Source organism: Brassica oleracea, chromosome C1 (assembly GCF_000695525.1).
Source record: "Brassica oleracea var. oleracea cultivar TO1000 chromosome C1, BOL, whole genome shotgun sequence".
NCBI lineage: Eukaryota > Viridiplantae > Streptophyta > Magnoliopsida > Brassicales > Brassicaceae > Brassica > Brassica oleracea.
In genome coordinates, this window is record NC_027748.1 from 27,999,332 (window position 1) to 28,017,348 (window position 18,017).

The following is an 18,017-nucleotide window of genomic DNA, read 5'->3' on the forward strand; positions in this document are numbered from 1 at the left end:
ATTATTACTGATTTTACAAAAAATTCACAACTAAAAGAGTAGACATGCAAATTAAAAAATACACCACAAACAAAACAATTATAGATCATTCCTCTACAAAGACAAGCTTGGACTCCATTTGATATGGAAGAAGACTTCGTCAGAAGACTTCCTGGAAGTCGTCTGGAAGACTTCCTGGAAGTCGTCTGGAAGACTTCCTGGAAGTCGTCTAGCGCATTATATTTTAGACGACTAACAGGTAAGTCGTCTCAGAAGTCTTTCAGGTCTGAAAAACCTGCATATCAAATCCAGATCTGCATATCAAAAAACGTTCAAATGGCTTAAAAACAGAGAAAATAAGTGGAAGATTAGATAAATCTACCTTTACAACACAAAAATACATATATAAAATTAATAGATCTATCTTTAAATGAGTGGAGGATGAGCTGATTAAAAACCTGCAAAAAAAGATATATTAGTGAGAAAGGCATGAGACAAAACTGAAAAATTCATATAAAGTTTGGTGCTTTCAACTCAAAGAGATTAGAGTGGGTTTGGAGAGTTTTAGTTTGGAAAAAAAGTAAGAGCTTTATACAACATAAAGTTACCAAATGAAGAAAAATCATACATAAAACTTACCAAAACGCTCAGATCTGTTATGAAAGGGAGAGACATGGGAGAAGACTCCGTCAGACGACTTCCAGGAAGTCGTCTGGAAGACTTCCTGGAAGTCGTCTAGCGCATTTTATTTTAGACGACTAACAGGTAAGTCGTCTCAGACGTCTTCCAAATTTGGAAAACCTGCATATCCAAATCTAGATCTGAAAAACCTGCATATCCAAAAACCTTCAAATGGCTTAAAAACAGAGAAAATGAGTGGAAAATTAGATAAATCTACTTTTATAGAACACACAAAAATACATATCTAAAATTGATAGATCTACCTTTAAATGAGTGGAAGATGAGAACCATGTGATGAAAAATCTGCAAAAACAAGATAAATTAGTGAGAAAGACATGAGACAAAAACAATAAATTGATATAAAGCTTAGTGTTTATAAGTACAAAGAGATTAGAGAGAGGTTGAAGAGTTTTAGAATGATGAACATTACATTTTTGTTGCATCCATTTGAAAGAATGAGAGAGAATGTATAAATTTTTCTTTAAATATGGAGACAAAAAATCCAATTAGGTTAAATATTTTTGATTCAGACGACTTCCTAGACTTACTTGTAAGTCACCTAGAAGACTTTAATATTTTTAGCGGGAAACTAAAATATTTTTAGCGGGAAACTAAAATAGAAGACTTCCTAGACGATTTACAAGTAAGTCATCTGGTTTAAATTATTTAAGCGGGAAAATATTTTTTAAAAAATTTTTAGACGGGAATATTTGGACGACTTACATGTAAGTCATCTGGTTTAAATTATTCACCAGACGACTTACAAGTTAGTCGTCTAGACCCTAAACATAACCCCTAAACTTAATCAACTAACTAAACACTTCATAAAATCAAATTAAACTTCAAAAGTGTTTACTATACACAAAAATAAACACTTATAGGTAAAAAATTTATGTTAAAAAAAAACATTCAAGCTTTCCAAAATCTAACCCTAAGAATACATACAATACTACAACATATGTTGTCAAACCATAAAACCAAAGAATATCATGATTAACTACTTTCACTCATCTACGCTGAAAACTGTTCAATTATATTATATCTTAATTTACATTACTTAAAACTGTTTATAATTACATGATTTTAATTTTTCATTTGTCAAAATATTTTTTAAAAAATTTAAAAATTATTTTTAAGATCAACTACACCAGACGACTTATCGTCTAAACGACTTCCAGCATCTCAGACGACTTACTGGGGATATATTCGTAAAAATGACTTATATTTTTTTGTTTGTTCACAAGGGGCTGGCTGTAATTTCACAAGGCTTTTAGGTTAGTTTTGCATTTGATTCAAGTTTGGGTATACTTTTGCAATCAAAGTCAAGTTTTAAGTCATATTTGGTAAATCCCTATTTTTTTTATAGTGGTAAAATATAATAGTTTTAGTGCATTAAAAATATCTAAAGTTACGCTATTTAAAAGTATTTTGTAATTATTTGATCAAAATATTTTAATGGTAAAATAAGTTTTAAGAATATTATTTTAACATTTTTAAAATAAGCACCAGTTTTCAGTGATTTATTTTAGAGAAATAATGTTATATAAGTAAAATATTTTTATAGATATTTATTAGTTTTTTTGTAACTAAAAAATATTTTTACTCAACTAAACATTATACAAAAATGAATAAAACATCTCAATAATACTAATTATAAATTATTATTATTATTCAACTAAATATATCTTGGTTTATGTTATTTAAATTATTTTATTTTATTGTTTAAGAAAATAGATAGATTCAAGGAAAATAGTACTTTGAAAATATATTTTTTGTTTCTTAAGTTTATATTTGAAAGGAAATATTATTTTTAATATCTTTTTGTTAACTTTCCCTTTTTATGAAATCACATTATATAAATATATTTTCTTCTTCTAAACTGGTTTTAAAATTTATATATGTTTCCTTTTTTTTTATTAAATATGTTATTTGAAAGAAAAAAGGAAATTTCTAATTAACATAAATTATTAAAAAATGTAAATCAATTTTAATAATGATAATTAGATGTAATATTTTTAGTTCATTAAAAGTATTTATGTAATTTACTATCGTAAGAACAAACTTGAGTCCGACATTTAAGAAATTGACTTCTCAAATAATATTATAAGTATAACAAATTAATAAAATTGTGGTTTAAAATTGACAAATTAAAATCTAACATAATTCAATAAGATAGTAATTTAAAAGAAAACTTATGCAAATGCATATTTTCATTGATATTATAAATTAATAATTATTATATATCTATATATATAAAGAATGGTTTCCTTCACTCCTAAGCCATCCACATCAGATTCCATGTCACGAAGTCGGAGTCTGTGGTGGTGACACGTGTCACAGTCAATCAAAACTCAATGTTTCATTTATTCTTGAGTTTAATGGGTTTTATGTGTCTACTACAACCCAAATACATCTTCTCCAATAAACTGTATACAAAACCTAGAGAAAGTGGCCACCTGATCTCACTCAAATTATCCTAAAGAGTGAATTTAGTCTCTCAAATAAGAGGTTCAATTGCAGTATTTAGGGATCGAATCCACAAGGAGCTAGGGAACCTAATAAATCTGATAGGTTTTGTTAAGTTGGATGTTTTAATGATTTAAATGTAAATTTGCAGTTTTGTTTGAGCAAGTAATTGCTCGATTGATTGGTTGAGGTTTTGGTGCTTAAAAGGAAATAGCTAGACTTAGGGTTTTTATTCAGGAAAATTGGAATTATAATCCTACAGATGCCTAATGAGTTGCATGCATGATAATATAGAGCTCAACTACTAAGCAACAAGTCAATCAGCTCTCGCATTTCTGGACTTGTTTATTAACTAGATCTAATGACCCAAACAAATGTGTACAATCAATAGCAAGTGTCGATCGATTATCCTATAGGGATATCGATCGATACACCTTTCACTCCGTCGATCGATACACCTTTCACTCCGTCGATCGATTATCCAATATGTATATCGATCGACACGCTGCTAGTTAAGCTTTATGCGCGGGTTGAATGATGCTCACTAAGCTCACTAGATTAGCTCTCACCTTACTCTTAGCAAGAAACTTAGCTCAATTAGAATGGTTTCAGGATGAAATGAAGCTATCGCTTTTATCTAACAATCCTAGGGCAAGTTCTAGGTAGCTAATCTAGAATCAGGCATTAATGATAATCCTAATGATTATTATCACAACTCAGCAATATATAGTTGGAGCTAATCTCTCATAACCTATTTAAACCTTAAAATCTAACAATGGAACTACTCAGACATGACCAAGCAATTCATAACAGCAATTAGGTAAGAAAACTTCATTAGAATATTAAATAGATATTAATGGAGTTCCAATCACAAATATAACTTTGGACCTTCTCTCCAATCTATCAAAATCCTATAAACCTTTTCTGATAATTATAAAACTAGAAACACAAGATAGCACACTTTGCCTCTAACATGGTGGCAAAGCTTATATAAGTAGGTTAAAACTCGTCAGGGGTAATCTTGTAAATTGGTGAAGACTTGGCCTTCAAGTCGGTTGTGACCAAACGGGCTTTCTGCGCGCTTCGCTGTCGATCGATGTTCTGATGTGAACATCGATCGATATTTGTTCCTCAATATCGACTGATGGTCGAGCTTGATGGTCATCTCGTGTGCTTGCTCCAAATATCTCCAAAATGCTCCAAAATCATCATTTATCTCCAGATCACTCATGATCTTATAAATATAATAAATAGACTTTATAATATAATAACTAGTAGTAAAAACACCTATAAACCATGGGTGAAAGTGGGTTAAATCCATGGTCTATCACCACCGTGCAACAATTTCCGTTCAGTCAACTGTCAATAGAAATCCAACGGTTTCACCGGTGACGAATGATTCCGATCAATGTCAGTTGGAAACCATCGGTTTTGGCGAATAGACTTCTTTGATCTGGCGCTGTTATGGAAATTAACGTGTTTCATGCATCTTCATTAACATTTGCATTAATACCTATTCTCCTCTTCTCACACGATCTCACATTCAATGAATCCCTCCGTACATTCATTTGTGTTAATCCTCCATTATAAATATGAAAGTTTTCCTCAAAAAATCATCAGTTCATTTCTCTTAATAAACAACACAAAAAGGTGATGAAAAAAGATCTATTAAGCCTATGGTTGTGCTTAACGGATTGTGACAGAAAAGTGATAAGAAACAGAAGAAATGAGATGAAAAACAGAATAAACAGAGAAGAAGAGAAATGAGCTTTTCACAAATTAATTGCATGTCAAGGAAAGTATATGGCAATTAAAACGGATATGAGCAAAGCATACAATAGAGTGGAATGAGACTTTATTAAGGCCTTATTATAGAAATTGGGTTTTGACCTTCATTGGATTAAATTAATGATGGAATGTATATCATTGGTTCAATTAGGCCTGGGCATTTCGGGTATCGGTTCGGTTCGGTTCGGGTATTTCGGGTTTCGGGTAGTTTGGATAGGGGTCAGAGGATCCATTGAGTACTTGACATTTTTTCGGTTCGGATCGGTTCGGATAGTTTCGGGTTCGGTTCGGTTCGGATAGTAAAACTAGGAACCGGAAAATACCCAAAAAATATTCGGTTCTCATTTGGTTCCGGTTCGGATTCGGATAGTTCGGATAGTTCGGGTAATATTACCCAAACTATCCAAAACGAACCGAAACAACCTGAAAGTATCCGAAAACTTGTATATCTATTGCCATCTGGTAACTGAAATACAACATTAAGCTTCATAAAATCAATATATACTTGTAGCCTTTAAGCATAAAAAACGAAGTGAAGGCAACAAACTGAAATAAACCTTCAAAAACCATAGCCATAACATAAATTTAATTGTTTAAACATCGTCAAACATTGAAAAGAAACAAACCGAGATTGTCAAATGTCAACCTATGAAACTTCAAAGTTCAAACCAGAAAACAACAAACTGAAACAAGCGTTGATACCATTTCTTCATGCACCATGAGACATCAACGATCAATCTTCAAAGAAACTTGTGCTTCCAAACTCTGAACAAAAAAAAAAATGTAGCTAGATGATGTTGTTGGAGCCTTCCATATGTCAGTCGTGAGAGAGACCCTCTGCTTATTAGCATTAAGCAATTTCCTCATTCTTGCTTTCTTTTCCACAAACATTTCAACTATCTCTCGTGTAGCTGTTCGCCTAGAGTGAGGGGTGTAAATTTTGAGCCGGTCGCAGAAATGTTTAAACGCTAAACCCTCGATGAAAGCAAGAGGTAGCTCTCCCAGTACCAGCATCTCATTACACGCTTCCTTAAAAACGTCTATGGATATCTTAGCAACCTTTAACTCACCACCTTCTACATCGAGAACACCTTGGGTTTGATCTTCGGTTGGAGCTCTGCTTTGTTTCCATGCGATGTGCTGCTTACATGTTTCAAGATGTTTTAGCAGATTAGATGTTCCAGAGGTAGTAGCACAACTCATTATTCTTCCACAATAATGACATTTGCATTTGTCATTATTCTCCACTGTTCTTGTGTAGTGTTCCCACACTTTTGATCTCACCAAAGTCGTCTGTGCCTTGCATCGTTTTGCTACGTTAGTTCTCTGCTTGCCTTTTCTTTTGTTTCTGGAACCTGAAGCAGGAGCATCAAGTTCATCTTCTTCACGTTCATCCACGTTTTCATCAACACCATCACGATTATCTTCTGCTCCATGTGGAAAGGAAGAAGAATCCATCTACATATGAAGAATGAAAGACAGTGGAGAATAAAAGTAAGTTTTTATAGGAGAAGAAACATAAAAAATTAGTTTTTATACGAGAAGAAACAAACTAGCCTAAGAGACAGAAACATAATCATAATTTATAAAGCATGAAGTTTTAAGTTCTTATACGAGGATTTTGTCAAAAAAAAGTTCTTATACGAGGAAGAGAAACAAACTAGCTAAAAGACAAAACATAAACTTAAAGCATAAACTTAAGAAGTTAAGCTCTGGATATTTATAAGAATAAGTGAACACGCTTAACTCTAGTCATCATCTATCAAACAAATTAAGTCAACAGAAAATGATCAAAATATTTGAGTAAGAATCCAGAATCTATGAAGTAATAATAGATGAATTCAGGGACTGTACCTCTGAGATTCTCGACGACACAGACGGTGGAGAACGAGGAGGAAGACAAGTTGAGAGATTGGGAACGAGAAGAAGATTTTGATTTAAACTTGCCAGATTTCCAGTTTAAGATCCAAAATCGAAATTTAAGGGATTAGGTTGAGAGACCTTTCGTTTTTCAAGAATAAAGGAAAGTAAATATTGTGGCATCAATACGACAATAGCTATATCTAAGTTTATGGGAAACTGCACAGATTATTAACATATATGGATGAATGAATCTTGTGTATATATAGTTCGGGTATCCGTTCGGTTCTCGGGTAATACCCGAACCGAACCGATACCCGAACTATATATATACAAGATCCATGCGGGTAATTAGCTATATCCATTCGGTTCGGATACGCTGTTTTTCAGTTCGGTTCGGTTCGGTTCTTTCGGTTCCGGTTTTTTTACCCAGGCCTAGGTTCAATATAGGGTTCTCATAAATGGTCAACCACGTGGACTCATTGTCCCACATAAGAGCTTACGCAAGGAGATCCTTTATCATCTTATTTATTTATTCTCTGTACTAAGGATTTAATTGCAAATATAAAAAGGCAGAGAGAGGGCAACAACTAACGGGGATGAAGGTAGCTAGAACTTGTCCGTCGATATCTCATTTGCTTTTTGCGGATGATAGCATATTCTTTTGTAAATCTCAAAAAGAAGAGTGTCAAACCATTCTTAGGATTTTAAGGGAATATGAGGCAGTTTCATGACAGTTAATTAATTTTGACAAGTCTTCAATTCAATTTGGACACAAGATCGAAGAATCTATCAGACAAGACTTGCGGGATATTTTGGGCATTTAGAATCTTGGAGGAATGGGATCCTACCGTGGTTTACCAGAAAATCTGGGGGTTCAAAGATCCAATTTTTTAGCTTTGTACAAGAGTGTTTAAATAATAGAGTTAATGGGTGGATTTTCAAGTTTTTCACAAAAGCAGGAAAGGAAGTGATCATTAAATCAGTGATTACAGCATTACCAAATCATACCATGTCCTGCTATCGTTTACCGAAGACAACTGTGAAGAAACTGACGAGCGCGGTGTCACAATTCTGGTGGAGTCCAGGGGGAAGCATAAGAGGCATGCACTGGAAATCATGGGACAAAGTATGCGCAGATAAGGATGAAGGAAGTTTGGGGTTTAAAGACATCGCAGATTTCAATACCGCAATGCTTGGTAAACAATTATGGCGTCTGATACAGAAGCCAAATACTTTATTCTCTCGTGTTTTCAAAGGTCGGTATTTTAGGAATGCTTCACCTTTGGAACCGATTCGTTCATATTCTCTGTCATATGGCTGGCGGAGTATTGTCCTCTGCTAGATCTCTTGTAAGCAAATGGCTAATCAAAAGGGTGGGATCAGGTTCTTCTATATCTGTATAGAATGATTCATGGCTCCCAACCACTCGCCCGAGACCAGCTAATAAAAATCAACACAATTTATACTCGGACCTTACTGTGGAGTCTCTCATTGACTCTACCTCGTGCGCTTGGAATTTAGAGGCAATTCGGGCTTTGGTGGATCCACAGGATGCGAAACTTATAGAAAGCATACCACTGAGCATGAATCAGAGGGTAGATAGAGATGGATGGCACTTCACAAAAAATAGGAAATACACGGTCAAATCAGGATATCAGGTTGAGCGGATCTATCCAGATAGAGAAAGACCACCACTACTGATTGGCCCCACAGTTGATGTTTTGAAGGCTTACTGCTGAAAAATTTTGTGCCCACCAAAGTTAAAACACTTCCTATGGCAATTAGTGATAGAGTGTATAGCAGTGAGGAAGAATTTACAAGCGAGGGGGATTCAAGGGGATATTTATTGTGTAAGATGTGGAGCTCCTGAGGAATCGATAAACCATGTGTTTTTTGAATGTCCTCCTACCCTCCAGGTTTGGGCTCTCTCGAAGATACCATCAAATCCAGCTATTTTTCCAACAAGTTCCCTATTCACAAACATGGATCATCTATTCTGGAGAGTTCTCCCGAAGATGGAGGATCATCAGTTTGCATGGATACTATGGTACATCTGGAAAGCTAGGAATAATAAAGTTTTCAGTAACCTGGATATGGACCCAATGGATACGCTTAAGTGGGGAGAAACATAATCAATAGTGTGGGCTGAGGCACAAATATTGAAGGACCAGAGGACAGCACCACAAATAATGAATATGACCTTACCGTCGATTCCAGGTAGATGGTGCTTTACAGATGACTCCTGGAAAGAGGGTGATATTTTTTCAGGACAAGGTTAGTTCAGCACTTTAGAAGGTTTTGATGGATTGTTGGGGGAGAGGAATGCTAAGGCTTCTCTATCTCCACTTCATGCGGAGATGGAAGCGCTACTATGTGCAATAGAATGCATGAGGAATTTACGTCAATTTCAGGTTACGTTTGTAATGAATTGTTCTCAGTTGGTGAAGATGGTTTCGGAACGAGAAGAATGACCAGCTTTTGCAAATTATTTGGAAGATATCAAGATCCTGAAAGAGAGATTCACCCGATCAGAGATTATCTATATACCAAGGACGCACAATTCAAAAGCGGATATACTAGCATGCAGTGTTAGGAAGCAACCGTCTTTTGTCGTTCACATGGATGCAAATCACCCGGTTTGGTTTACAGAGTCAGTATGAGTCTGTATTGTTGATGACAAAAAAAATATATATTAATAATTTCTTGCCAAAACAAAATGACGGCCAGATAATTGAATAGTCAATTTCAGATATGGATCGAGCGCACCCAAAAATTACTGATACTTATGTAAAGCATAAACCAGTTAACCAAAACTCGAATGATATAAACCATAGGGCCACAAAATATACCCTAAAAGAAAGAAAAAAAAAGGGTACTTTCCTTAAAAAAACAGGTGCTAAAAACATGTGCATATTTGCTTGGATCAAAATTTGGCAGCATTTATAATAAAGATTTTAGGCATTTGACATACAAAAACTCTCTTCGTCTGCTATCTCTAATCCGATCTTTTTTTTTTAATACTGACTGCATCACTTTCATCGGAGGAACAACACCAATGTGTTATCCAACACTTTTAAGCTTGGACGAAAACATCATTTTCAAAGCTACAAATGCTAATATTTTCTGTTTTATTTTAAATTTTGTCAACAGACGACTCTGTCTTATCTTAGAGTTTTACATTTTCCATTCTGATGAAAACCATCATATTAAAACTTACACATAAGTCAAATTAGTGGTTTCAAATACCGAGTCCCTAATATGTATTTACTGTGTTCCAACGGTTTAATATATACATGAAATATATCGTACTACCTTATTCACACAACATTTTATATTTCGAATAAATCAACACAACTAGTGCGTGACATAACCACATAAAATAAAATACATACACTATAAATTATTCTGTCAGAATTACAAACGCAAAACCATAATAGTAATAGTTAAAAAAAACAAAATAACTAAATTGTACATCCATAATATTGTTAATTAAAAATAATCATTCGCATATTCTGTTTGAAAGCACTATATATTAATAAAAATTCAAATAGTATATTCTTTTTAGTAATCCATAACTGTTATTAAAATACAATGAAACTATTAAAATAAAATTAAATTAGTTAGTTAGTTTTATATGGTATATGTTTTACTGTAAAATATATATATACATATATATATATATATATAGTCTTCAAAATCCAATGCAAATATATCTTCCATATGTTTTTGTAATCATTATATTTTGTAATAAATATTTAAACTTCAATCACAAAATTTCAATGGGAATTTAGCACTTTATAATTTATAAACATTTTTAAAGTTAAAAATATAACAAAAACGGAAAATAACTAAAACAAGTTAAAAAACCCCTAAGATTTTTAGCTTACAATTTTCTCTTAAATCTCAATCACAATTTACACAATATTAATAACTTCTCACTTATTTATATATATATATATATATATATATATATATATATATATAAATAATCAATTATAATAAATATTAAATGCACCACATAAGTTATTTTATGATAATAACTTCCAGTACAACATCATGAATACTAAGCAAGAAATGATGTAATGCCACCCTAAAAAAAAATATAGAAAATTTAACTAATATTTATAATTTTTAATTAATAAAAATTTACATTAAATATTTACTCTAACAATTTAAATTATTTTCAAATATTCATCATGTCCGTAAGGCGAGCTGACCCTAGTGCATTTATATAAGAAAAGTTCTCTAGGATAACCTTTTTAGTTTATTTTCCAAAAAATAGTTTTTAAAGAAAAAAATGACCAAACTTTTTTTATTAAAGGGTAGAAACACATTTATACCCTAGAATTAATTAATCTAGACTAAAAGTTTAGAGTTAAGGGGTGAATTTTTGAAGATAAAGTTTCAAATTTTAAAAAATAAAAAATAAATATTAAAATTTTCAAAATAAAAAAGACTATTTCGGTCATTTTCCTCTTTGGAAGCTATTTTTGTGATAAAAACTTAAAAATGGTTATTAGAGAAAATTACCTTTATATAAACATAAATGAAATATTATATTGTTTGTTTTTCTTGAACATAAAATATTTTTTTTTTTGCTTTTGTATTTTTTGACTACTTACGTCTTATTCTTCCTTTTCCCAGCCCCACCTTTCAAAAGGTGACATCATTCTCCTGAGATTACAGTTTTGCTCATCGAACTCTGGTCAACCCAAACCATCATGGTTCAACCCTTCTTAGTTTGTTGATGAATCTTATATTAGGTGCCCGAAGCTTGATCGCTACGGAGAAAAGAAGTGGTGCCCGGCATGACTTATTACGTACATGGTATTCAAGTGCAACGCTCAGCCAAGTCGAATCCAATTGCACTCCTAAATCTACCAACATGCGTATCTGCACTTGTCCTGATATTATTTTCCCCCAAAACATCTCTTTATGGCCAAAACCTGTTGTTCTAATCACTTTCCTATCTATGAAAATTAATGTTTCAATATCCAGTGAGAACCCAAATATAATATGCTCGCATCTCAAAACAAATTTTTAAGCTAATGAATGTGTATATCCGTGTGCAGTTTCCTTGTGCATAACTTCTTTCTTCTACTCAAGAAGTTGGGTTGGTTGGAGGATGTTGCCGGGATAGATAAGGGACTTCAGCAACTATCCCAGAAATGTCTTCCCCTATAGTCACTGTGGTTCCAACTGAGGCTGCTTGTTTCTTGATGTACCCTAACCCGAAATGGCTTGATCCGTTTCTTCCCCTAGTGTAGCTAGTTAGCTTCCCCACCTGAAAAATAATGTTTATCTACCAGTCAAGAATTGATATAACAAAACGTAGATGCTATTTTTTCTTTTAGAGTAACTATGATATGAACACAAAGGTTCAATACCTTCTTCCCGTCGAATGTGATGGTGCTGCCGGGTTCTGCTTGTGCAGAGAGCTCAAGTCCACACAACCTTTGTTTGATTCCATCATATGTTATAAGTCTTGCGATAGTCTCCTGCCCCTTATAACATCCTGGGAGGTTTGAATTTTGTTAAACCTGGGCGCTCATTGTGTCATTTTAGTTCACTAACCAAAGCTTCATGAGTACCTTTGTTCAAAGAGATTGAGTTCCACAGACCCGCTTCCAGAACATTGAATTCCTTGCTGAGTTCTCTCTCAGGTGCTGGCCTTCCTGCAAAACATCAATGCTTTTGGCCTGAGAAACATATAGCTAATGGAAAGGCAGAAGACATAAAGAACAGCATTGTACAACACTGCTTCCAAATATGCGAGCATCTTTAGAGCTTGTTGATTAATATTAAGGTAAATATCGAACAAACATGCCTTAAGTGGTGACCAGATCGAGAAACACTGAGGGGGCCTATATTTGGATAATAGTCTTTACAAACCTTGAAGGACTCTAAGTTTCTCCCAGGCTTCAGAACCCATTGGAACGGCACCTTCAGATAGAAGAGTCTTCCAGACTGAAACAGCACCACCAGGTGACATTAACATGGTAAAGCCTTCATCTGAAATAAGACTCCCGACCCCAACTGTAATTGGCATTCCATCGAACTGAAAAAAATAAAAGAACATATTATTACTATATGCTGCTTCAAAGGATTTGTTTCGGAGTTTAAAAACGGCTTACACTATAATGCTGATGTTTGCCATATGGCTGCCCAATAAGATCTCCCAGATTCAGTTTAGACATAATCTGTTTCCAGTTTCTTTTACATTAGCATAAAAAAAAACTTATTCGAACTACCATAGATGCTAAACAAAGAAAATGGTCACTCTGCTAAAAGAAAGAATCTTACTTGGTTACACTTGGGTCCTGCTAAAGCAAAAAAGTAAGTTTGCTTGGTGATATCTTTGATCTCCACTTTGTCAGCAAAAAAGATACACCTGCGAAGATGAAGATGAGAAGTAAGCGACATCACGATACACTCCAAGTCAGAGAAACCACTACAGTTTTGTATATTAGAGCAGGGGATGAAACGTTATAACATTACTTATTTAGCATCTCAATTATGCTTTGGCACGTCGTTGGAGAAACCATTAGCATTATTGCGTTTTTCTGAAAGGGAAAAGAGTCAACTTTTTTATAATGGAAGCACTTAAAAGGTGAATCCAACCTAATATCACTTCAAGGAAGAAAAAGAGTGTTAATTACCATTATCCAGGCATGTGCAATATCGATCGTTCTTGCTGTTGGGGTAACGAATACAGTGTCACACCCCTTAAAAAACATATCCACAAAAGTGGTTACTAGTGACAGAAGAAACAATCTACACTCGATGAAAAATACCCTTTATAGAAACAATCACCTGTCCTTTGCTAAGGCATTCAAAATTTGCAGTAGTTTGGTTGTGAAGGAAATGAACGCGGTCATCTCCACTAACTTGACGGCACAAAGATTTAGGGTAGTAAGTAGCATTACCCAAAATGAGTTAGGCTGATAAATAAGGATTATATAATACCTCGTATTCTGCCAAAATGCGAGAGGTCCACGACCTGAAAAAAAATCAAATTTTGATGAAACAAGAATCATAAATGCAAAAAGGGGTTTCAAAAATTATAAAAAAGAAGATAGCATACCACCACTCCACTATCAAAAGCATCCAAAGCCTCATCGTCGTTATCAAAACTCTCAACAACACCATCTTCTGAAACTATCCCTCCACCAACACTAATTGTATCCTTCGCACAAGTCCATAATTGCATTTTAGCCAATTAACAATCAATACTCACACTATATATTTAAGAAGAAAGAAGAAGAAGCTTACGAGGGGATCGTGATCGATCGGAGGCGGCGAGAAATCAAATTCGGAAGGCGAGACGCATCGGAGCCGAAGCTTCGGTTCTCGAGAGCCACCATTTCGGAGACGAAGGGATCTGCGTCTAAGAATGGTCCCGTTGTAGAAACATGGAAGCAGAGCTGTAGCAGTGGCGGTGATATAGCTAACGCCAGCCATCCTCATCATCGCGTGTCCGTCCAAACTCCTTAGAAGGATTTTTGTTTTCTTTAAACTAGTATCTCTCTAATTGTAGATATACTAAATAATAAGAAATAAGGGAAAATTGTTTTTTAAGAATACATAGTAAACTAGGGGTATGAATGGTGACCAGGGAACGACGAGGAATAATGCATTCCCTAACGTTCCTAAAAAAAATTACCATTCACAAGGAATAATAATTTCCTCTCATTCCCTTTCATTCCCTTTTTTGTAGAGAATTAAAGAACAAAATTATTCCTTGTCAAATTTGATAAGGAATAACCATTCCTTTTCATTCCTGATATTTTATTCCCGTACATTCCTTTTTTATTCGTTCCTCTTGTTTCCCGGATGGTCACCAGTCGGACCCTAGGTGTTTTCCCACACCATTTGTACAGTGATAAATTTTTTAAAAGTTAAATTATATTTAAAATAAAATTTATTAATATTATATATTTTATTATTTTTGACTAATATTTAATATAAAGTTGATTATTTAAGCATAAAATTAAGAAAAAAATAATTTTGTTTATTTTAAATTACATTTAATAATATATATGTAATATATTTAAAATTCGAATCTTAGATAAATTTTTTATCCATTTATTTTGGTTAAATGTATTAAATCAACTTGTATAAAATTACTAAAAATCATATAAAAATTGTATAGTTATTAAAAATTATAACTAAACAATATTTATAAAATTTGTAGATATATCTAAAAGAACCTAATGAAATTACAATTAACAATTTATTAATTTTAAAAAAAAAAGATGTAGAATTTTTTTTAAAATATTAGTAATAAAAATTGTATAATTATAAAAATACAATTGAATAATGTATTTCGAAATTTATAATGCATATTTCAATATATTTATTTTAGTGATGATTTATGAATTATTACCATATTTTAAGAAGGTTAACAAAAATATAAATCAACATTAAATGTAATGTATTTGTTATTGTCATATTCTATAAAGTGTACCAAAAATATATGTCAGTAGTAAATGTGATTGTCCATGTCATATTAATTATAAGCCATGTCATCAATCTTGTTAGCCATGTCATCATTTTTTTGTAAAAATGATTGTAGATAGGACATGTGGCAAAATCACTTCGCAAATATAGTCTAAGAGACTAGGAAATAACCGCGCCTTGCGGAAAATATGATTATTAGTTTCGTTATTTTTTAATAAGGAGACATTAATCTGTTTAATTTGGATATCGGTTTGGTTTTAGGTTTTTTTGGTTTTTAGTCTCCTAAAATATAACTATCATTTTAAATCAATATTTATTTGGTTTGTTCGGTTAAAACGTTTGATGTTTTTGGTTTTTTTTTCTGTGATAATCAAAATTTACTATTATTTGTTTGTTTTCATGTTATGAATCTTAGATAGTCGTGATGTCGAACCAATGGTTTCATATTATAGTCTCTAAATGGATAATAGTTAATAAAAGAAAAGAAAATTATTAAGACAAATCATTTTACTACAATTTGGTCGATAGTGAAAGAAGCATTAAGAAATATTTTAACTTTCAAAAAATTAGATATTTCAGTTGTGGTAAATACTTAGTTATAAGGTACTCACGTTAATGTGCACATGTATGTGTATGTAAAAGTATATAAAGATGGTTGATAAATATATAAAGATATTGTTAATTAATATTAAATGACATTTTTTTCAAAATAATACATGAAAAATAAAATTCTTAAAATGAAATTATTTAAAAACAGAAATATTGCAAAATTTATATAAACTATAATATATAACTTATATATAATTCTTTAAATATATGTGTATATATATGCATATAACACATCAAATTGGATATATGTTCCTATAAATATTGATATTTGTGATTTGTTTTTTTTTATAAATATTGCATTTTAGTATTTTTTTCCTAGAGTAATGGATATCCGGATTTTTCGGTTCGATTCAAAACGGATAACAAATCGAATCCAAATTTATGAATAATTTGTGTAACTCTATTCGTAAACAGTAAAAATAACGTAAAGAAGAACCATACATGTGAGTTTTATATTAAAAAAGTAAAGCACATAGTGTGAACATATTTATGTAGAGTTTGGCAGAGAAGCTCTCTACATGTGACATGTGTCCATTTTAGTGTAAACGCATTTATTAAAATGCTTCTACACGTGACATGTGTACAGTTCAGTGTGAACATATTTATGTAGAGTTTGGCTGAGAAGCTCTCTTCATGTGACATGTGTCCATTTTAGTGTAAACGCATTTATTAAAATGCTTCTACACGTGATATGTATCCAGTTTAGTGTTAACGCATTTATTACAATGCTTTTCCTTTAATATGTAAGGGATGAGACTAAATTAAAATAGAAAAAATGAATGAAAAATCTGAAGAGTAAATAAAATATTTTAAAAAGTGAAGCTTGACATTTTTTTCTTCGCAAATTGATTGTGATTAATACACACTGGCACTACAATAAAACACAAATTTAACGACGGCGGTTTTCCTCGCTAATTCCTCACTCCTTTTTAAATAGAAACGATAGTAAAACATAAAAAAAAAAAAAAAAAAAAAAATTTCATTTGATTGATATTAAGTCACGTGAAATAAAAGTAAATCACTTTTCAGCTAGATTATATCACTACATGTGTTATACAATCATAGAGTGTGAATGGATAATCTAAGAGTAAATGGAAGTAATTTAAAATAATGAAAATGAGTGAAAAATTGCAGGAGTAAATAAGATATAAAACACAAAATGCAGTGACAACATTTTTTACGAATTAGATGGATAAACACACACTGTATTTACTCTTCTTTGAATATATACCCATAGTAATGAGAGTAAAATATTACAGAAAATCTATTTGATTGGTATTAAAACATCTTAAATAAAAGTAAATTACTTTTCTACCTAGATTATATCGTTAAATATGTTATACAGTCATACAGTGTGAATAAATAATATAGAATAACTTAAAATAGAGAAAAATGAGTGAAAAATCTCTAAAGTAAATAAATTATAAGAAAATTAAATGCAACGCGATATTTCTCTCTTCACAAACTGGATGGAATAAACACACACACTACATTTATTTTAATAGTAAAAAGAACAAAACATTAGAAATAAATAAAAATATTTTCCAAATGATTGGTATTAAAACAACAAAAATAAGAATAAATCACTTTTTCACCTATATTATATCGCTATATGTGTTATATAGTCATAAGGTGTAAATGGATAAAATAGAGTAAACGAGAGTAACTTTTTTTTGGAGCAACAACGAGAGTGACTTAAAATAGAGAAAACGAGTGAAAAATCTCTGAAGTAAATAAAAATTAAGAAAGTGAAATGCAACGCAACATTTTTCTATTCACTAACTGGATGGGATAAACAAACACTACATTTACTTTTCTTTGAATAGTACCAAGGGTAAAACATTACAAAATAATCAAAAAAATTTCCACTTGATTGGTATTAAAGCAGCTAAAGTAAGAGTAAATTATTTTTCGACCGTAATTATATCTCTATATTTGTAATACATTCATAGAGTGTTATCGTATTGTATAGAGTAAATGGGAGTAACTTAAAATAAAGAAAATGAGTGAAAAATCTAAGGAGTAAATAAAATATATAAAAAATGAAATGACCGCAATATTTTTCTCTTCACAAATTGGCTGGGATAAACACACACTACAATTACTCATCTTTGAATAGTAACGAGAGAAAAACATTAAAAAAATAAAAAACAAATTCAGTTGATGGATAT

The 18,017-nt window shown here is 32.1% G+C and overlaps 2 protein-coding genes across 2 annotated transcripts; both read right to left on the minus strand.

The window, feature by feature from the left end:
• Nucleotides 1-5,640: 5,640 nt before the first annotated feature.
• LOC106336538 lies at nucleotides 5,641-6,982 on the minus strand. The gene is made up of 2 exons (XM_013775383.1): nucleotides 6,769-6,982; nucleotides 5,641-6,372 (listed from the first exon to the last, which is right to left on the minus strand). Exon 2 carries the CDS (start codon nucleotides 6,370-6,372, stop codon nucleotides 5,641-5,643), a length of 732 nt encoding a protein of 243 aa, XP_013630837.1. The 5' UTR covers nucleotides 6,769-6,982.
• Nucleotides 6,983-11,687: 4,705 nt separating this feature from the next.
• LOC106323276 (putative transferase At1g60990, chloroplastic) lies at nucleotides 11,688-14,320 on the minus strand. The gene is made up of 12 exons (XM_013761427.1): nucleotides 14,050-14,320; nucleotides 13,862-13,963; nucleotides 13,744-13,777; nucleotides 13,591-13,664; nucleotides 13,437-13,502; nucleotides 13,276-13,340; nucleotides 13,081-13,168; nucleotides 12,912-12,977; nucleotides 12,670-12,835; nucleotides 12,369-12,452; nucleotides 12,165-12,292; nucleotides 11,688-12,061 (listed from the first exon to the last, which is right to left on the minus strand). The coding sequence occupies exons 1-12, from the start codon at nucleotides 14,245-14,247 to the stop codon at nucleotides 11,879-11,881; spliced, it is 1,254 nt and encodes a 417-aa protein (XP_013616881.1). The 5' UTR covers nucleotides 14,248-14,320; the 3' UTR covers nucleotides 11,688-11,878.
• Between the last annotated feature and the right edge of the window lie 3,697 nt (nucleotides 14,321-18,017).

Coding starts and splice junctions, on each gene's coding strand:
- LOC106336538 (XM_013775383.1), bottom strand. CDS start 6,372: ATGGATTCTTCTTCCTTTCCACATGGAGCAGAAGATAATCGTGATGGT.
- LOC106323276 (XM_013761427.1), bottom strand. CDS start 14,247: ATGATGAGGATGGCTGGCGTTAGCTATATCACCGCCACTGCTACAGCT. Junction 13,341..13,436: donor TTGCACATGCCTGGATAATG/GTAATTAACACT, acceptor TTTCCCTTTCAG/AAAAACGCAATAATGCTAAT. Junction 12,062..12,164: donor TCACATTCGACGGGAAGAAG/GTATTGAACCTT, acceptor ATTATTTTTCAG/GTGGGGAAGCTAACTAGCTA.